At 53.6% G+C, this 20663-nt stretch overlaps 1 protein-coding gene across 12 annotated transcripts in view; it reads right to left on the bottom strand.

Annotated features, from left to right (window-relative positions):
- Nucleotides 1-381: 381 nt before the first annotated feature.
- Nucleotides 382-20663, bottom strand: part of NLRC5 (NLR family CARD domain containing 5) — an 87425-nt gene continuing 67143 nt past the window's right edge. For 11 of the 12 annotated variants that reach the window (XM_045442835.1, XM_045442837.1, XM_045442826.1 and 8 more), the window contains 20 exons: nucleotides 20423-20512; nucleotides 20035-20100; nucleotides 18348-18431; nucleotides 18184-18267; nucleotides 14788-14874; nucleotides 14215-14292; nucleotides 13331-13414; nucleotides 12921-13004; nucleotides 11095-11178; nucleotides 10385-10468; nucleotides 8583-8666; nucleotides 6570-6653; nucleotides 6186-6269; nucleotides 5963-6040; nucleotides 5157-5240; nucleotides 5000-5071; nucleotides 4641-4724; nucleotides 2667-2750; nucleotides 2280-2363; nucleotides 382-1453 (listed from right to left, as the gene is read on the bottom strand). In XM_045442835.1, coding sequence (XP_045298791.1) covers nucleotides 1342-1453; nucleotides 2280-2363; nucleotides 2667-2750; nucleotides 4641-4724; nucleotides 5000-5071; nucleotides 5157-5240; nucleotides 5963-6040; nucleotides 6186-6269; nucleotides 6570-6653; nucleotides 8583-8666; nucleotides 10385-10468; nucleotides 11095-11178; nucleotides 12921-13004; nucleotides 13331-13414; nucleotides 14215-14292; nucleotides 14788-14874; nucleotides 18184-18267; nucleotides 18348-18431; nucleotides 20035-20100; nucleotides 20423-20512 — 1675 coding nt within the window. In that variant the 3' untranslated portion in view covers nucleotides 382-1341. Of the gene's footprint in view, nucleotides 1454-2279; nucleotides 2364-2666; nucleotides 2751-4640; nucleotides 4725-4999; nucleotides 5072-5156; nucleotides 5241-5962; nucleotides 6041-6185; nucleotides 6270-6569; nucleotides 6654-7057; nucleotides 7142-8582; nucleotides 8667-10384; nucleotides 10469-11094; nucleotides 11179-12920; nucleotides 13005-13330; nucleotides 13415-14214; nucleotides 14293-14787; nucleotides 14875-18183; nucleotides 18268-18347; nucleotides 18432-20034; nucleotides 20101-20422; nucleotides 20513-20663 lie in introns of all 12 variants that reach the window. The other variant, XM_045442838.1, reaches the window with a different exon arrangement.

Raw genomic sequence — 20663 nt, 5'->3', positions numbered from 1 at the left:
GAGTGAGAATGTGGGACCAACACCTAACAAAAGTTGAAAATCTAGATTTTCATGTAAAAGTTCCCAATTTTAAATACTGACAATTGATTCTGAAAAGAGTTTAAATATAATGCAGGTCCAACAAAGAATGTTTCTAACACTTCGAGCTTCTATAATACCCGCATAGTACAGCTGAGTCAGGAAAAGAGAAGGCAACTTGCCCACGAGCCTGTGACCATATGGAGACAGAGTCTGGAGTTAAGCCCATGTCTCCTGACTCCCAGGCCAGTGCTCCTCTCAGTTCATCTCTCTGTCGTCTGTCCTACTCTCCAGTCCCTGGGGCAGGGGGTGAACCACTTCTGACCTTGGTGAGTTACCAGGATACATCAGACTCAGGGTAGAGGCTGTTAACACAATCCATATTTATTGGTCAAATTTGGCTTACAGTGTAGCAGGGCCATCCTTGGAAGCAACAAGAATATTTCGTAGCACGTGCAGCCCCTGGGAACTCACCCGGATCCTGCTGAGGTAGTGACTGGACCCAGTGGCCTTGCCTGATTATCTTGGTAGTGCCTATCCCCACACCCTTAGACCTGGCTTCTTCCCTTACATAGGTCAGAGTAGGCCTGTCCATTCCCACGGACTGTACCTAGCCCTGGGCCCAAAGTCCTTGGAAGCCAGTGTTTAAGAGGAGGGAGTCATCCCATTCACAAATGGGAAAACTGAGGCTTGAGGCGGGAGGGGACTCATCCAAAAGCCTCAGGGCTGAGTCCCTGGCTTGGTTCTCAGGCCACTGGGCTGATCAGTGCTTGGACACCTCTCCCCATCCCCAGTTCTGGGTGGAGGACATTCCCTAGCTTAGATGCTCTGGAAATGCAATATATAAATACATACTTGCCTTTAAAAAGTAATAAATTAGATTTTGTACCAGTCTGAGGGTATCCTGCCAGCACATATCCTACGATATGAGCAGCTAGCACATGCCATCTATGAGCCACAAATCATATGTCCTGCCACGTGTGGTGCTAGGACCCATGACACTGACCCCGAGGCCACACCGCAAGCTCTATGCAACGCTGCATAGAATTCTGCCACGGGCGACCTGTGTCACCCATCACATCACGACACTCTCATTGTGCGACATGTCCCTGACTGCTCATGAATATCACATGTGATGCAGGGTAGTCTATTGGCCACACCAGGCTTTGGGCCCTTCTTGAAGACTGTAGCAAGACAAATAGGCCCCGTCCTCCTAGGGCAGCATACAGGGGGACCCAGCTGCGGCTCTTTTCCCGAGCCCTCAGTCCTGGTGGGTGGAAGCTGGCTTCACTTGGCTGTATTCGAAGTACCTTGAGGGGGCCATCAAGTACCCCAAGGGGCTTTCGGCTGCTTGTCAAAGAAAGCGAAGTCCAGCCTGGGCTCCTGCCTCTGCAGACGCTGCACCGTGTCGGGGGGAATGGGGTTGTTCCAGAGGCTGCAGGGCACAGAGGCAGGCACTCAGGTCTAGGAGTTGCTCACTCATTCTCTTGTCTCCATCCCCCGTTTGATCCACAGATGGGGAGACCCAAGCCCACGAGGGGGAGAGCCATGCCCAGGGCTACCTGGCAGAGGCAGGTATTAGACGAGCACGGCCACCCTCGGGAGAGGGTGTCCTCCACACCCACCTCCCGACTTCTCCCACTCGGTCTCCATCTCTGGGCGCTAGCGATCCCAGCCGGGGCCATGCTCTTATGACACATTTGGGCGAAGAGGGAAAAACTATCTTCTTCAAGACACTCTACTTCCATCATTTGAAACTGTCATAAGATATCGATTTCCATAGCACAAGACACTTCACTACCATTTACTAGAAATTCAAAACGTCAACTATATAAATGATGTCCCTTAGTGGCAATGCCCTTGTGCAGTGCACAGCCTCTAAAACTGTACGTGGTGGCTCTGATTATATAATTTTAAGTGCTTACTACGTGCTAGGCATTGTGCTCCGTGCTTCATATAATCGTCTAGTCCTCCTAGAAACTTTCTGAGGTAGATACTATCGTTGACCCCATTTTACAGATGGGGAAAACTGAGGTGAAGAGAGGTTGAATTCCTGACACAAAGTTGCATAACTGGCAAATGGCAGAGCAGGGATTTGATCGAGGTCTGCTTGCTGTCTAATTCCTGGTGGAGTGATGCAATCCCCTCTGATAATCCCCAGCCCGGGTCTTGCCCCCGCCCACAGGGAGTCAGTCCCCTTACATTGTAGAGGTTGATGTGGCCTCCCACCCACCATCCCTGCCCCTGTGAGCCCTTGTTACCGAATGACTTGGATGCCAGACCCTTGCGCCAACCCTTCAGCCAAGAGCCAGGCTCCACAAGCTGTGATCCGATTCTTCTCCAGGCTTCCCAATAGATAGCAGAGAGAAGGGAAAGAGAGAAACTGGCATGAGTGTGGGGGATGGGCTTCCCTATATGCCCCCACCCCAGGCCCAACGGAACCCAACAGACAACAGTGCAGCGGGAAAGCCAAAGGCAGGGACCCAGGGAGAGTGAAAGTCGGCACGGGCTTGGAGCAGAGTGTGCAACGCAGTGAGGGCTTCCTTGCAGGCAGGGGCCTGACCCAGTGGCCTCTCAGCTTTCCCCAGGATGCAGGTTCCCCTTCGCTCCCTCCCCTCCTTCTGGTTTCCCAGGAGGTCCCCTCATACTCCATTCTCTTCAGCCGGCCCATCTGCGGCAGGACCCGGGCCAGCTCGGCAGCCGCCTCGTCCCCGAGCACATTCCAGGACAACCTGCAGGGTAGGGGACCTAAGGTCAGTGGCAGGAGAACAGGGAGGCCGAGGGGTAGAGACAAGGCGTCAGGTGGGGAGGCCTGGTGGCCCACGATGGGGGGGGGCTGTCACGCAGGTGCCAGAAAGGCCAAGATGGAGTGCTTGTGTGGCCTCCCCCAAAGACTTCGGAGCGCAGGTAGTCCCTTCCACTCCTGAACCCCGTTTTCCAACTGGTCATCCCTCAAGACCCCAGACGGCTCAGGAGCTGGCTGTGCAGACAACTCAGAGCACACGGTCTGCAGCAATAATGCCAGGGTCCAAACCTCCACCACGCAGGTGCCTCTATCATAATTTTTGCTCTATCCATGCACCTCCTGTATTCTATTTTTTTTTTTTATTATTATTTTTGGGACAGAGAGAGACAGAGCATGAACGGGGGAGGGGCAGAGAGAGAGGGAGACACAGAATCGGAAACAGGCTCCAGGCTCTGAGCCATCAGCCCAGAGCCTGACGCGGGGCTCGAACTCCCGGACCGCGAGATCGTGACCTGGCTGAAGTCGGCCGCCCAACCGACTGCGCCACCCAGGCGCCCCCCCTGTATTCTATTTTTGTGTGATATTTTTCTTAAAGCAGTCCTCACCCCCACCCTGCTTTTTTTACTTCAAGAAATTAATCTTAGGGAATGGTTATCACCACCATCAATGGAAAACCTGTGTTCACAACCCTAAATAGGAGGTAGTTATGGGGCGTCTGGGTGGCTCAGTCGGTGAAGTGTCCAACTTCGGCTCAGGTCATGATCTCACAGTTCACGAGTTCGAGCCCCACATCGGTCTCTGTGCTGACAGCTCAGAGCCTGAAGCCTGTTCAGACTCTGTGACTCCCTCTCTCTCTGCCCCTCCCTGCTCATTCTCTCTCTTTCTCTATCAAAAATAAACAGTATAAATAAAATAAAAGGAAGGTAGTTATAAGGAAAAACCCAGTGCAGACAACAGTATTAACTTCCAGCTGGAACCTAGGTTCTTTTTGAGGGTGATGAGCCTGTGGCCTGCCCCCTGCTGGTTAAAAAGGGAGAATCATGAAGAGAAACTGAAGCAGAGAAAATTCCAACACTGGGAAATTTACTCTCCGGCACGGAAATATTTCAAGACCATGACAATGAGGCTAACTGGCTAATCTCTGATTTATCTTTGGTATGAAGTATCTGCTCCGTGGTCACATACAATATTTCTTGACTCATTAAGTAAAAAAATAAATAAATAAGGGAGAATGCCTTAGCACTGATCTGACACTTTGTCTTTGGTGTCATGTAATGAGAAGGATTAAAACCTTTACGATGCAAACCTAAAATCGTCTTAGAATCACTTGTGTCCTGTATTTCAGGAGACAGCATTTTCTCCCATTGTGTGGTCAGGGTCCCAGGCTAGTCCTGGCAGTGTAGTGCTCCCCAAGGTCGGGGCGCCTCTGATTGCCAAGAGCAAGGTGCACATGGCCCGCGGGCAGGTCAGGGGCATGCTGGTTTGGGCCATTCTTCACTACGAACCCGTGGTTTGTAAATGAAGGCCCTGTAAACCGGGTGAGGTGTTCTATCCAGCCGCCTCCCAAAGGGAAGGTCAGGGGCAAAGAGCCTTTAGAGAGGAGCCAGCCTCCCTCCCTGCCCCACCCAGCCCCACCCCCACCATTCCAGAGGTGGGGAAATGGGCAAGAGAGGCTGAATGAATTTGCCCAACATCACTCACAGCCCACATGTTGAAACTTCCTCCAGAAGAGGCTTAAGCAAGAATGGCCTTCCCCGTTTATAGACGGGGACCGGCCAGGGAGGGAGGGGCCAGCTCTAGGCTGTACAGTGACTGGCAGGCAGGCCAAGCTCCCGATGCCTGCTTTTCCCAGCTTAGGCTTCTTGCAAGCACTCACAGAATTTCTTCCAGGGCCGGGCAGAGAAGCAGGCTGGCAGCGAGGGGCTTGGCAGTGTGGTCGTCAATATCACATGAAACCAGGCTGGGGACAGAGAAGGGGATGGGATGGAGGGTGTCTGAGTCGGGGGCACCTCCAGCCAGCCCGCCTCTGCCCACCTTGCAATCAGAACGGGAGGGAGAGGAGTGGCCAGGGTGCGGGGCAGGGTGGGAGTCTTAGGAAGGTGCCCCTTTTTGCTCCAGACTCTCCTACACCTGAGGCCCCTGTCACTTCAAAGGCCTTCCCAGGTGCCAGAGAAGGGTTCCCCCCACCCCGTCCCAGCCCCCCTCCCCCCCAGGTAGTCAGGAGAGGCTACTTACTCTATCCGCCTGAGCAGTGGGAGCCCCTGACAGAATTGTGGGATCCCCCTGGCCAGACTGTTCTCTGCCAAGCTGTAGGGCAGGGAGACACCTGTGAGAGGAGTCCCCAGATCTCCCTGGCCTGTCCCTCTGCCCAGGCTCCGTGGTCCCTACTCACCTGACCTCTTCCACATATGGGCACCCATCCAAGGCCTGGCTCAGGCTCAGCGCCCCCTCTGGGCCCAGACGGCTAGATGGCAGGCTGGAGAAAGGGGAGGAGGTGAGTGGAGTGTGGGGGACCGGTGTGGGAATTGGGAACCTTCCCAGATCCCCCACACTCAGCATTGTTTCAGGCCGCACCATCAGACCTTACATGGTCTCTGGGTGCCTGCCACGCCCCGACCGCCTCCCCATCCACACAGGACCTGGGTGGGTATTAAGGGCCCTGGCTTTGGGGTCTGAGATCCCAAGTTCAAGGCCTGGCTCTTTCTTGTGTAAGTAAGGTAAGCTCTCCATGCCTCTCTTGGCTTTAGTTCCCTTGCCTGGAAAATGGAACAACTAGAAACCGCGGCCGCGGGGCTGCTGTGAGGCTCAAACGAGACCGTGGGCACGAACTGGGGTTTTTCTCCTGAGTCACCCTTTGCCGACGCGCCCTCACTCACCCTCACAGACTGGCTCAGAGCTGAGCCTATTACACTTCTTTTGCAGATGAGGAAACCGAGACTCAGAAGGGGTAGTGGCTAGGCCAAGGGCCAGTAAGGGGCTGGTGGCGACCCGGGACTAGGCCAGGTCTCCTGACAGCCCTGCCCCGGACTCCAGAGCCAGGCGAGGAGCGGGCAGGGTGGGGACAAGCAGCCCCAGTACATGTACCACAGTCTGACCTAAGGCAGGGCAGCTGGGCCAGTGGGGGCCTTGGTCCCCCACTGCTCCCAGGGAACCCCTCCCTGCTAGCCCTGCACCAGCCCCAGGCAGAGGGACACTCACTGCAGGATTCTCAGGTGTTGAGGCAGTCCCTGGGCCAGCCCCAGGGCTGTGGCATCCCCCAGGGCATTGCAGCCAAGCCTACAAGAGGAGAGGGAGGAGTCTGAGCAGGGGGCTGGTCTGCTCCGGACCCGTGCACTGCCCTGTGCCCACGTGGGGGACACAAAGGCCAGGAGGGCGGTGGGGACGCAGAGGGCAGAGGGCAGCCACTGGCACTCATACTCACATCAGCTGCTCCAAGTGCCTGCAAAGGGCGAGAGATTCTGCCAACTGCGCTCCCCCAGCTGGGCCAATGCCATTTCCTGAGAGGCTGAGGGCGGGGCAGGCGTTAGGCTCTTGGACACCCCATGGTCCCCCACCTGCTTAGGGCCCCAAGAGCCAGCATCCCTGCCACACACCTTCCCAGCCTGATGGGGGCAGAAAGGACCAGAGAGGAACGGGGCCTGGGCCAACTAAAGGTCCCAAAGCTGGCAGGGCCAGGAGGCCACCCAGCCCCACCACTTGCACACTGAGGTCTGGGGGAGGAATGTCAGCCCGAGGCGGGGGCCAGTGTCCACCCCGGCCGTGGTGTGGCCACTGAGGGGCCCTGTCAGCAGGACCAGCCACTCACTCTATCTTCCTGAGCTCCGGCAGCCACGGTAGGACGGCAGCTAAGAGCTGGGCACCGGTGTCTCCAATCTGGTTGTGGCTCAAGCTTGGAGAGAGAACAGGAGATGATCTGGAACCAGCAGCCTGCCACCCATGTCATTTTGTCCGTGCCCCCACCCCCTCCCAGAACAGAAGAGGAGGCTGAAGTCTGGAGAGAGGCCTCAGCTCACACCGAGGGAGTCCCCTCACTCTGTGTTGGGTGAGGACTTCAAACCCCTGTCTTCTGTTTAGAATGTTCTCCCTGATGTCTGACCTGAATCCCTCTTGCTGCAATCCACACTCGCATCCTATCTCGGGGTCTCCTGGTGGTCTTGGCCTGGGGTCATGCAGTGGGGAAGTGGGTGAAGGTCATGGGACTAAGCAGGGAAGCGTGCTCTCAGGGAGCCCCTTGCTTTTATCATCTGACCCTGCCAAAGTTGTCTTGGGTTGGGGGAGGGACAGGCAACTCATTCCAGCTCCTCCAAGCTGGTGGCAGCCCTGAGAGCCACGGAAAGGGGGTGGCAGCCGACATCACAAACACCGTTCCTGCTCAGACTGGAGAAGCAGAGGCCTTAGTGGGGAGCAGAGGCCTTTGCAGGTGCGGCGCTAAGAACTCTACAGTTTACAAAGCTTTTACACATCCAGGGGCGCCTGGATGGCTCAGTCGGTTAAACAGCTGACTTCAGCTCAGGTCATGATTTCACGGTTCGTGAGTTCGAGCCCCACATCAGGCTCTGCACTGACAGCTCAGAGCCTGGAGCCTGCTTTGGATTCTGTCTCCCTCTCTCTCTGCCCCTCCTCCACTCATGCTCTGTCTGTCTCAGAAATAAACAAAACATTTAAAAAAACCCAAACAAACACAAAGCTTTTACATAACCAGGAACCCATGTGCCCGTCACTAAACCTCAGGGGTTGGGGAGGGGGACAGGCGAGGTGGGCATGACTGTACCCAAAGTCCGGATGAGAAAACAGAGGACCAGGGAGGGGCCATGACTGGCCAAAGTCTCCTAGTGACTCCCAGGCAAAGTGGAAATGAAAGCCTGGAGCCCCCCGCTCCTGGAAGCAGTGGCCACATTCTCTGGTTGGGTCAAGCTTTGCCTCAGCCTCTGTACCAGGGATCTCCAGCCGGCTGAATGCCAAGTTCACGTGGGCTCTGCAATTCAGGCAAATCATTTCTCTAGGGCATAGGTGCTCTAATCTATGCAAATGCTGGGCTTTTCTATAAAGCCAGTTTATTGTCTTTTCTGCACCCTGACCTTGCCCTGCCTCCATGAGGGGGGAGAAACAAAACGAAACAAAACAGCTGAGGCAAACTGTCTTGGCCCCATGTTGAGTCTTTGAAGATTGTTTTGTTTTCTTTCATTTCACCAAATCAACTTCAGTGAAGTGCCTTTCTAGAAATTAATTTTGGATGGAATGACCTAGTCTCATCTGATATGCTTCCAGAACTCTCTGACCGTGCATTTACCACCCACTCCATACCGCTAGCATCGGGGGTGGGGACTTGGGTGAAAACAAAGCAGTGTTTTGTGCTGTTACTGGGGTTTGTTCTTAGCCACCACATTTCATATTTTGAAAAAAATCACATGAAAAGGAAGTGTTATATCTGTTAATCAAGGTGGCCAGGGGTCCAAGGCGAGAATGTCAAAGTCACCAGATCTGAGTCTAGACCCTCATTACTCAACGTGTGTGGTCTGTGGCCCCCAGACTTGGTATTACTTGGGGGCTTGTCACACTGGGTGAATTTGTGCACATTAAGGGTCGTTCCGGGACTTGGGCCCGACCCCTTCAGGTCACTTCCGTAGCCAGGAGGAAGCTGGTGGCATCCAAAGGCAAGAGGAGTGGGCACCAACCTGGGAGGGCAGCGATGTCCCCAGCAGAGGAGCCACAGAGGGTCCTCAGGAAGTCCCCCTGGTGCTTCCCTGGGTGGGTGGTCCCAGTGGAACTGGGGAGCATGCCCTCCCACTCATTCCCTCGGGCTCACTTGGTCACTCACCGGAGGCTCTGCAGGAGGGTCATGTGTCTCAGTCTTTGAGTGAGCTCGGCCAGGATGGAGCCGCCCAGGGGGAGATGGCTGAGGCTGGAAGAGAAGAGGCCAGAGGAGGGCTTGGTATGGCTGGGGTTGGGTCCCAGGGGCAGACTGAGGCCCTGTCCGGTCTGGGGGCTTGAGGCCTTGGTGCTAAGCAATGCCCAGGGACGCCCAAGATAGCCACTTACATCCACAGCGAGTCAACACGTTGTACAAAACGAAACTGCCTGGGAAATCCAAAGGCCATTTCTCTGCGTGGATTAAGGCCATCCAGGCAGCAGTTCTATGTTCCAAATCACACTGGACCCAGACTGTTGACCAGGAATCAGAGCAACTACTGTATACTAGCATACTATTACTGAGCCCATACTAGAGGCTAAGCACTGAGCTCAGGGCCGTCCTGAGAGGTGGAACTCTTATCACCCCCATTTTACAGATGAGGCGCACTGAGGCTCAGAGCATTAGAAAACTTGTTCAAGGCCACACACAGAAAGTAGAAGCCCTGGGAACAGAAGCCAAGGCTACAGGACTCCCATTCCTGGACCCCAACTACCTCTTACCCATGGGATCACACTCCTTAAGGCCCCCTGTCTGGGCAGGAGAGAGGAATAATAATAATAATAATAGTCAATACTTGTAGGGTGTGAACTCTGTGCCAGGCTCTAAGGACTTAATACGTATTATCTCATTTAATCGTTATAACAACCCACGGAGGTAGGTACAGCTGTTATCTCCAAAGTCAAGATGGAGAGAAAAGCACAGAGAAGTTAAGTAATTTGCCCGAGCTCACACAGTCAGAGGTGGAAGCAGGAGGTGTCCTGGGTTGCCTAGATTTATCTTTGTGCTTTGCAAATTTCCCTATGCTACGTCGTGGTGTTGAGCTCTTTTTGTTGATTTTAAGGGGCATTCTCTGTGCCTCCCAGACTTGAATGCCTGTTTCCGTCCCCAGAAGAGGGAAGTTCTCAGCTATCATTTGTTCAGATAAAACTTCTGCCCCTGTCTCCCCACTCTTCTTCTTCTGGGATTCCTATGATCCAGAGACTGTTTCCTTTTATGGAGTCACTAAGGTCTCTAAGTCTCTCTTTGTGATCTAAGAATTTCCTCTCCCTCTTTTTTTCAGCTTCATTGTCCCCCATAATTTTATCTCCTGTGTCACCTACTCTCCTGCTTCTTCAATCCTCATTGTGACTGTATCCATTCAGTTTTGCCTCTCAGTTGTAGCATTTTTTATTTCAGCCCGGCTGGTTTTTGGGTCTTTGATCTCCACAGCAAGGGTTTCTCTGGTGTCTGGCTTGCCTGGATTTGAGGGGGTCTCCAGGATGCGGGACTTTCAGCTCTGGGCAAACCGGGACAGGCGGGTCACCCTACCGAGACTTGAACCCAGGTGGGGTGGCTCCTAACCAGGGTCCGTGCCTCTAATCACTTGGCCACGGATGGACAGGTGGAAGACATCAGCTGGAGAGCTCAAGGAGAGCTGCCTGTCAGGGAGGAGACCCTGGGAAATGACAGATCTGAAACCGGAAGAGGTGTCTGGGCAGTGAGGATCCATCCCCTTTGTGGCGTGGGTCAGTTTGAGCGAGTATCTATTTCCAGCGACCAAGCACTTTGATGGCACTCAGAGCCAGGCGGGGAGGTAAAAGGGAGGGCATTCGGCTCACCTGCATCCATCCAGGGATTTCACAGTTTGTGTTCGCAGGAGATGGAGAGGTTCCTGGCCATGCTCCCGATTCCTCCCCACCTTCCCCCCTTAACCATTCACCACCACTTACTCCAGCCTCTTCAGCCAGCACTTGCCCTCGAGGACCCCCATCAGCACTCTGGTGCCCTCCTCGCCAAATTGATTGTTGGACAAGCTGGAAGGGACCGGGTACGAGGTGAGTGTTAGATGAGCCCCCTGGCTCCTGGAGCTGTCTCATCAGCCCCCTCCGTCTCTCAGTGCCCCCCCTGGAGGGCAGCTCTGGGTCTGCAGATCCTAGACCACCGTCTTTGTCCAGGCCCCGCCAGGGCACTGCTGGCTCTAAGGGCCAGACACGGCCATCACGGCTGACCCAGCTGAGAAAGGATGCCTTGGATGAGGGCTGCAAAAGGGGAAGCCGGGGACAAGGGACACACACGCACACACACACGCACACATACAGTGATCCCTTCCACCCCGGAGCCCTCACTGTACCCTGGTACCCACAGCCACCCCAGGCAGAGAAAGAGGATGACCCCCATTTTACATTTGACATGAGACAGTCCAAGCCCAGAGAGGCACAGTTATTTATTTGTCCAGGGTCACCCTGAGTGAGTGGTAAGTTGGGACCAAGGAGACAGTGCTCAGCTCCCCCAGGCCACACTCAGGGTTGCTGGGCTTCATCGGGGAGCAAAGTGATAGGTGGAGTCCCCCACCCACCTTATCAGAGCCTCAACTGTCCTCACCACCCTCATCTGGGTCACCCCTTCCCCCCACCTCCCAACTCCCAGCTCCGAGACTCACTCCAGCTCCTCTAGGTGGAGGCAGTGGCTCAGACCGGATGTCAGGTGGGCCAGGCCCTCGGACCTCACACAGCTGCAGGTCAGCCTGTGGGGGTCAAAGGGCAGCAGGTCAGGTAGGGGCTGTGGGTCTTGAGAACCCCGAATGCCGGTAGCAGAGAGTAAGGAGGAGGGGTGGGGCGGGGGGAAGGGGACCTCCTTCCCTTCATAAACCTCCCTGCCACGGAATCATTAAGCTGAGGTATAGCTTGGAGGCAGGAGCATGGACTAGTTGAGCATTTCCCTAAACCGTATTCAGGTAGCAGCTTCACAATGTGAGCCACGAAGTCTAGCTAGCTACTATCTTTGACCATGAGCTCTGCCTCTTTAGTTCAACAGCAAAAGCGAGTAGCAAGTACTAGAGAGGTGTTAAAGATGTCCTGGCACCAAACAGACACTTTCTCCTTGATGCAATCAGTTGGATTCAAAGAGAAGGAAAAGTTAGAAAAGCTCCATTTTGCAACCATCGTACTGATACTTGACCCAGGCAAGAATTATCAATGGAGGTTGAAATCTGTAGATTTCAGATGGAAATGTGAGGAAGGGCAGGATGTTTACACAGTCTTCAAGTATCGCCCTACAAGATACAGGTTAATTAGAAAGGGGAAAACAGGGGCGCCTGGGTGGCGCAGTCGGTTGAGCGTCCGACTTCAGCCAGGTCACGATCTCGCGGTCCGTGAGTTCGAGCCCCGCGTCGGGCTCTGGGCTGATGGCTCGGAGCCTGGAGCCTGTTTCCGATTCTGTGTCTCCCTCTCTCTCTGCCCCTCCCCCGTTCATGCTCTGTCTCTCTCTGTCCCAAAAATAAATAAACGTTGAAAAAAAAAAAAAAGAAAAGAAAGAAAGAAAGAGGAAAACAGTCGCCTTGCAAGGGAAGAAACCTGGCAGACACCAACTTAACCAGGTGATCCCAGTTACCCGTCACCAGTCAGGGGACAAAGAGACAACATGTGCCTCCAGGGAAAAAACGCAACATCACCTCTGTGATATTTCTGTTCCACGCGCAGAACGTAAATCTGAACATGAGGAAACATCAAAGCCAAACGGAAGGACGTTTTACAAAATCACTGGCACGTAAATGTCATGACAATATCATGCGCAACAAAGAAGGCCTAAGGACCCTTCCAGATTGTCAACTAGTGTTGGCAAATAACAACTAAGTGCAGTGTGTGATCCTCGGTGAAATCCAGGACTAGGAAAAAAATGCAACAAACAACATTAGGGGGACATTTGGCAAAATGGGCACAAAAACGGTAGTTCTGATAACAAGCATGTGCCAATGTTACATTTCCTGCATTTTACACTTTTACTGGGTCATGGGAGAGCATGTTCTTGTTCTTAGGAGATTCCCCGAAATAGTAAGGGGGGGAAGGGGCAGGTTTATGCAACCGCTTCCAAATGGCTCAGAAGAAAGAGAGAGGGAGAGAGGAGAAGAGCAGAGAGGAGGGATGAGGAAGGAGGGAGGAAGGGAAAAAGAGCAAAGGTGAAAAAATATTGACAAGGGGTGAATTTGGGAAAATGGTATATGGAACCGCTTCTCGGTCTTTTATTAGTTTGCTATTATTTCAAATAGGAAAGAAAAAGAAAAAGAAAGTATTGGAAAGGAAATCATTCTCTGCCATACGGCCATGTGGATGACCACACACCTTGACTTTCCAGCGCCACGGAGTGGTCCCAGCCCCCAGGGTGGGGGGCGCAGAGTTAGTTCCTCTGAGCCCAGGGCTGGGGAGGGCGGGAAGTGCGGGGGCAGAGCAAGGGGGTGCAAGGGGGCGCGTGAACATCTTGTCTGCATACCGGAATGTCTTCAGCTCAGAGAGGGACGGCAGGAGGCTCTGCAGCAGCAGGGAGCTGGTGTCGCAGAGGTTCACCTGGGACAAGCTGAAAAGGCGCAAGCATATTCTGGAGGATTTCAGGTGGGATGCTCCTCAGGGAACATCCATCACATAGAGATGGGGAGGCCAAGAGGGGGAAAAGAGCCACCCAAGAGTTCCCAGTGGGGGCACCTAAGCCACCCTGGAGCTCTCCTCAACTGGCCAAGTATGATTCTCTCCTGCTTGGGGAAGCAAGAAGGCCACGGAAAGCAGTGCTGCCCCAGGCTCTGCTCCTCCCCATCACAGACTGGCCAGCCTCTCCCGTGTGGCCTGGACTGGGTACGGGGGTGACCAGAGACCTCGGGACCCTAGGAGGTGTTTCAGGGTTCTGACCTGAGCTGCCGCAGCCTGGCACATGTCTCCATCAGCTGCCAGACAAGAAGATTGTGGTGGGTCCCAAGGTCACAATGAGCCAACCTGGAGGTAGATAGGGAGGCAGCAGTTTCTGAACACCTGGGTTACTACTGGGGACTCAGTCCCTGCCTACATGGAGCTTACCTTTTAGGGATAAATAAATACTAATGAAATAAAGTCCCACAACTTTCTATTCATTTATGGGACGTGCTATGAAGGAGAGGTCCAGATGGGGCAGCTGGTATGGCTGTGCAGGTTGTGCACCGCACAAGGGGACCCAGCCAAGAAGGTGAGCTGGGGCCGAGTTCCAGCTATGATCTATTTCCCAGAATGTACACATGCAAGGCTGTGCATTCACCTAAAAGGGGTGATGTTTTAGTTTCCAAAGTGTGCTGCATGGATTCGGGGTGCTGTGAATCCAAGCATCTGTAGGAGTGGATCACGGGAGAACCTGATTCTTTCTGGGGGTTCAGAGGGGCCTTCCTGAAGCAGTGGTGTTTAAGCTGAGACCTGGAGAATGGGCGGGGGGCGGGTAGCCAGGTGAATAAGAAGGAAGAGGGTAGGGGGAGAGAGAACATTCTGGTCCAGGAACAGCCTGTGCAAAGGCCCTGAGGTCAAAGGGAGCAAGGTGGTGTTGGAGGAAGTGAAAGATGGTGGGGGTGACTGGAGCTGAGACTAAGATCTGGGGTGGGGATGGAGAGCATGGAGAGGCAGGTTGGGCCGGCTTTCACTGGCCACCTAGACACTTTGGACATCAAAGGACTCTGAGCGACGCATGAGAAATATTGATCAGAAGCAGCAGGTGCCCCCACCCCTACCCCACCGCCGGCTACTCGTCTGGGGGTCCAGGTACTAGGTCCCACCTGAGGGCCACGGCCTCTGGGTTCTCCTGGCGGGGAAACTCCAGCTGGAGACAGAGTTGCTGCTGGGCCTCGGCAATGCTGAGGAGGGAAGGGGTAGCCAGCGTGAGGGCTGCAGCTGTCTCCCATGGAGGCTGAGCTCCGGACTGAGGCTGCCAATCGACTGACTCTAAGCTCCCAGACCCGGTAGGGACCAGACTCGGGGCAGCGGGACCCCACAGCCTCTGCTCTTAGCTGCCCTGTGTCATCTCTGTGGCCTCCGGTCATAGAGCCACACTGCGCGTTACTGTCATCCAGGGGCCGCTACCAGGCAAGCGGCACGGCCTCTTGGCCGTGCACCCCCGAGATCCAACAGCTCTGTGCATCCGCGGCTGCCTTCCTCTTTCTGGCACGGTGGCCTCATTACTGCATAAGTCACGACACGTGTGTGTAGCCCCTGCCATCTTGGGGATCCAGAGAATTTGCTAGTGACAGAGCTGTTAGCTCACAGGCCAAGAGACCGATGTCTAGGGTAGGGACGGTCCCACCAGTCTTGAAAAGATGAAGCATTCAGAGCGGCCTCCTCCCTCGACTCACCTGATTTCCGTGATGTTGCCTGAGGCCTGGGTGCAAACTTCCAGCAGGGCGAGGACCCCGGCTTTGCCTACCCATGGTTCCTCCACCCTGTCACAGAAGCAGAAGGAGATGAAGGTCCCCCAGGCTGAGCAGGGGAGGGCGTGGGAGGAGGGCCAAGGAGGCTTTTTGGTTTGACTTATTTAAAAACTATAAAATTACACAACCACGCACAAACATAAAACAGGAAATTAACATCATCCTTGTTCCGACAGTTACTGTAACAATCCTAACAGAAAATATTCTTTTTTAAACAATAGCTTTAGACTTAAGGAAAGGCCTATATAGCATTATGTGGCAAAGATAAGGAAATAAAATTGTATATAAAACATCCCAATTTGTATTTAAAAAAAAGAAGGGGTGCCTGGGAGGCTCAGTTGGTTAAGCATCTGACTTCGGCTCAGGTCACAATCTTGAGGTTCATGAATTCGAGACCAACGTCGGGCTCTGTGCTGACAGCTCAGAGCCTGGAGCCTGCTTCTGATTCTATCTCTGTCTCTGTCTCTGTCTCTCTCAAAAACAAATAAACATTAAAAAAATGTTTTTATGTTTATTCATTTTTTTTTGAAAGACAGAGAGAGACAGAGCACAAGCAGGGGTGGGGCAGAGAGAGAGGGGGCGGGGGACACAGAATCTGAAGCAGGCTCCAGGCTCTGAGCTGTCAGCACAGAGTCCGACATGGGGATCGAACTCACGAACTCCGAGATCATGACCTGACCCGAAGTTGGATGCTCAACCGACTGAGCCACCCAGGCGCCCCAAAATAAATAAACATTTAGGAAAAAAATTTAACAAGGAAAAATATGAGAGGGGAGAAAACATGGAGAGAAACAGAGAGACAGAGATACAAGAAAAATATATTAAATGCTAAAGCTGGTTGTTTAGACGGTAGAATTCTCACAAATGGTTTTTCCCCTTTTTCCTTAGTTTCCAATATTTTCCAGACTTTCTACAATGTGCATGCACTAATTTAGAAGCAGAAAAAAAAAAAAAGAGTTGTTTAAGATATTTCTGCTTTTGAAGTTATGTTGAATTTTTTTTTTTCAAAGTACTATTTTCTTATGTTCATCTGGATTTTCCACAAATCTCTACGAGTATGTGTTATTTTTAGGGAACGGAAAGTTTTCATTTAAAGCATTATTTTGGGTGCTCCAGCAATTCTGGGTATATACCCAAAAGAATTGAAAGCAGAGATACAAAGAGAGATTTGTACACTCAGGTTCACAGTGACTAATACAGTCACTGTATTGGCCACAGTCACTGTGGCCAAAGGGTGGAACAGCCCAGGTGTCCACGGACGGATGAATGGATAGATAAACAAGATGTGGTGTGTCCCTACAATGGAACGTCAGCCAGCCTTTTAAAGGAAGGAAATTAATGGGGAGCCTGGGTGGCTCTGTCAGTTGAGAGTCCTACTTCAGCTCAGGTCATGATCTCGCGGTTCGCGAGTTAGAGCCCCGCGTCGGGCTCTGTGCTGACAGCTCAGGGTCTGGAGCCTGCTTCGGATTCTGCGTCTCCCTCTCTCTCTGGCCCCCACCCCCACTCACGCTGTCTCTCTCTCTCTCTCCCTCAAAAATAAACATTAACACATTTTTTTAAATCAAATAAAAGGAAGAAAAGTCTGACATGTGCTACAACATGGATGAACCCTGAGGATCCTGTGCTGAGTGAAATCAGCCAGTCACAAAAAAGACAAATACTGTACAATTCCACTTATAGGAGGGACCTAGAGCAGTCAAATCCATAGATTCAGAAGGTAGAATGGTAGTTGCCAGGGGCTGGGGAAGGGGGAAATGGGGATTTGTTCAAGGGGCATGAAATTGCCGTTTTTCAACCAAAGAGGTGCGGTTGAACAACAACGTGAACGTACTTAACACTCCTGAACTGTACCCTTAAAAATGGTTAAGATGGTAAATTTCACGTTATGCGTATTGTACCGTAATTAAACAAGGATGTTATTTCGGGGGAACAACCAGACTCACACGCCTCATGACTGGCTGTGCTGAGAGGTGCACAGCACTGGCCACAAAGGAAGTTTTTTGGACACAAAAATGCAACTGAATCTCACGGAGCCTCTTCTGATGTAACTCCCATTCCAGGAAAGTCAGGGATTTAGAGGAACAAACACAGTGACGTCACAGAGCCGGCAAGGGAGTCTATAGCACACGGCTGGTTTTGTCCGCAGGTCACTGGCATAAAAGAGGAAAGTGGGGAAGGGGATACAGATTAAGAGTCCTAAGAGCCCCCCCATGCCATCACGGACCTTGCCTGGATCCTGGGTCCAACGAGCCAGCTGCCCCATTTGGGGACGATGGGAATTTTCAGACCGGATTGGGTAATCACGACACTAGGAACTGCCACGGACTTTCCTGGGTGTCCTAATTCAACCGTGATTATGTACAAAATGTCCTCATATTTAAAGATCCATGGTGAAATACTTAGGAGTAATATATATTTTTTTAACGTTTATTTATTTTTGGGACAGAGAGAGACAGAGCATGAACGGGGGAGGGGCAGAGAGAGAGGGAGACACAGAATCGGAAACAGGCTCCAGGCTCTGAGCCATCAGCCCAGAGCCCGACGCGGGGCTCGAACTCACGGACCGCGAGATCGTGACCTGAGCTGAAGTCGGACGCTTAACCGACTGAGCCACCCAGGCGCCCCAGGAGTAATATTTTATGGGATCTATGGCTTATTTGGAAACACTGTAGCCAGAAAAACAAAACTAAGATATGAAACAAATATAGAGAACCCTGAACATCTGTCAAGCCCAGGTGATAAGAACATGGGTCTTCAAAATTAGTCTACTTTTTAGTATCCTCAATGCTTTTCTGAAAGTTTTAAAATGATCATAGCAAACATGCACACATGGTATTTGTTATATATTATTATTTTTAAAATGTTTAATGTTTATTTATTTTTGGGAGAGAGAGAACGAGTGCGAGCAGGGGAGGGGCAGAGAGAGAGGGAGACGCAGAATCCGAAGCGGGCTCCAGGCTCCGAGCCGTCAGCACAGAACCCCACGCGGGGCCTCGACCACGAGATCGTGACCTGAGCCGAAATCGGATGCCTAACCAACTGAGCCACCCCGGCACCCTGTTATATATTATTTTTGACCTCAGCTGGGTGTCCTTGGGGGTTTCCTTTTTTTCTTATGTTTCGAAGCATAGGCCCCACCTCGAGGAGGGCGGCTTCTCTGTGTGCTAAGGGGGTTTCTGGGACCACTGTCAGGATCCAAGTGGTGGGGTTTGGGTGCAGGAAATGCCTGGGGCCACAATCCCGGGGGGCCCATCCTCCAGTAGCCACCCTGACCCCATTCACGCCACAGCCCCCTCCCAGGGCCACAGAGGAAGACAATACCTGAGACTGAACAGTCCCACGGGCCACCTCACCAGACTCAGGAGAACAGTCAGCTGCTTCAGGCCCAGGCAGCACTGGGTCAGCCTGGGGACAGAGGTCCATTACTGGGGTGGCTCTCACAGGGAGTCCCTGTCCCTTCACCTCCCTTGTGCCGGGTCACTCACGTGAGCGCTGTCGGCTTCAGGGCCTGGTTCAGGCCGGTGGCCAGTGTGGGCACATGCTCTGGCCTGAAACTGCACTGGCTCAGCCTGAGGGCAGAGGGGAAGGGGCAGAGCCCAGGTGAGGCCTGTGGGAACTGCTGTCCTGCTTCCTCCTGTCTGCCCCAGGGTCTATCGGGAGCCCCACCCTGAGTGCAAAGGCCTGGAAGCCAGGCCTCAGAACAAAGGGGCAGTTCTTGCTCTGGGAGCTTCCCGTCTCCTGGGAGAGGTCACCACCCCCACCCTGACCCCGCCAAGAAGGGGCCAGGAGTGTCACTCATTGAGCCCTGACTATATGCCAAGCCGTGTGCCCGCTTCTGGGTACACCGGGTAAGCTCGCCTTACGTGCAGTATCTCGCGGAATTCCAAGCACATCGTTTACAGGCAAAGAAACCAACTAACCCGGGGCGCACAGCTGGTGAGCGGTGAGGGCAGAATCGGGTTGCAGTCTGGGTCAGCCTGACTCCAGACCCCAAGCCTACCTACCGCCGCAGCCCTACTCCCCAGTACGGCTTTACTCCGGGCTCCCTTGGAGGGAGGAGGCCTGGGACTCTGGGGGGGGGGGGGGGAGGGCCCACCCTCCTGGCACTCTGGCCCTGGGTGGCCCAGGGCAGTTCACTCCCAAGGGACAACAACGAGGCTTCCACGAGAGGCTGACATCAGCTGCACGTTAAAGGACAGGGGGAACTTTATCTCAGAAACCACAGGGAAGAGAGTGTCAGGCTGAGTGCCCCGTGGGAAGGAGGCTTCAGCGGGCCATGTGTGCTCTGAACAAGGAGTGAAGGTCCCGTGGGCTGAATGTGTGGGTGCATGTGTGTGTGTGTGTGTGTGTGTGTGTGTGTGGTGTGAGTGTGGTGTATATGTGTGTGATATTGGGGGGCGAGGAGGAACACAGTAGGAAGTGGCAGCTAGATCAGACTGTGAGGAAAAGGCCAAGCTGAACAACTTGAAACCTATTCTGGGGACACTGGGAGCCACCAAAGGGCTTGGCACGATGGAAAGGGCACAGTCCGATGTGTGCTGGGAGATCCCTCTGGCTGCTGGGAAGTGAATGGATTGGGGGAGGCCTGGCCAGAGGACGTGGACCGGTTCAGAGGCCATGATCACAGCTGAAGAAAGACATGTAGGGGAAGTGACCCAAGACAGTGGTGGTGAGGCCGAGAGGGAGTGAGCCCAAGGCTACTGGTGGGTAATAACAACTGATACGGCACTCGCGGGCCAGGCCCTTTCCGAGCACTTTACGCTTATCAACTCATCTAATCCTCATAATAACCCCAAGGGTCTGTCTTACTATTATTCCCATCTTACAGATGAGGGACTGAAACAGAGAGGTTAAGTCACGTGTTCAAGGTCACCTGGCTGGGATTTACCCTCAGGTGGCTCCAGAGTCTGAGCTCTTAACCACGATACTCAGAAGCTTCCGGACTTAAGACATGGCTAAGAGGCGCAAATACAACGCGAAGGCCTGGCCGCAAGGACTGGAGGTGTGGGGGGCCTGGGGGCAGATCTGGGGGAGGCAAACCTAAGCCGTGAGCATGACGCTGGGTGTCTGAGGGAGGAAAGGGCCCAGCGAAGGAGGCACGGAGGCTGCTACGGGGTCAGCCTCTTCTTCCCCATTCCCTCCCCTTTATCCTCACCCCAGACCAGGAATTACCGTAATGTCTTCCCGGCCTCCTCTTGTCGGGAGAAGTGGATCCAGAAGCTTTGCTCAGAGCCCAGGCTGCAGAGAGAAGGGTGTGGGAGGCCCAGCATCCTGAGACCCAGACACCAGGGGGTACACCAGGGAAGGGGGCTGGGCCCTCAGGGGGAAGGCAGACCAGAGGAGACCCCCAACCCACTCTGTGAGGGACACTGAAGCCCGGCCTTCTCCATCCTGTGACCTCCCTGGTCCCTATGTCACGCAGGCCTCAGAGGATGGAAACTATGATCCCCCATTCAGTGAATGCTGAAAGGGGCACAAGTTGCCCCAAGTCAGACAGAGGGCTGCTAAGCGTGGGACCTTTGCTTCTCCCCCGCATCAGCAAGTGGCACCAATCTCTTACTTCACGGAGGCCTCCCGGACGCGTGGGCAGGAGGGGAGAGTCTTCACCAGGCACAGAGCACCTTCCACGGAGACGCTGTTGTGACTCAGACTGGAAGAGGAATGAGGCTCAGGATGGGGGCGCACCTCAGGGCAGCCCTGCCCGGCCCCCCTGTCTCCTCTCTTCCAGCTGTCATCTCTGGGAGGAGAGTCCTCAATGTCCAGATGCAGACTCTGAGGTCCAGAGAGAGGCCAGAGGGGCA

This window comes from Leopardus geoffroyi, chromosome E2 (assembly GCF_018350155.1).
Source record: "Leopardus geoffroyi isolate Oge1 chromosome E2, O.geoffroyi_Oge1_pat1.0, whole genome shotgun sequence".
Classification (NCBI taxonomy): domain Eukaryota; kingdom Metazoa; phylum Chordata; class Mammalia; order Carnivora; family Felidae; genus Leopardus; species Leopardus geoffroyi.
The sequence above is the reverse complement of the archived record's forward strand: the minus strand, read 5'-3'. Positions and strand labels throughout refer to the sequence as shown.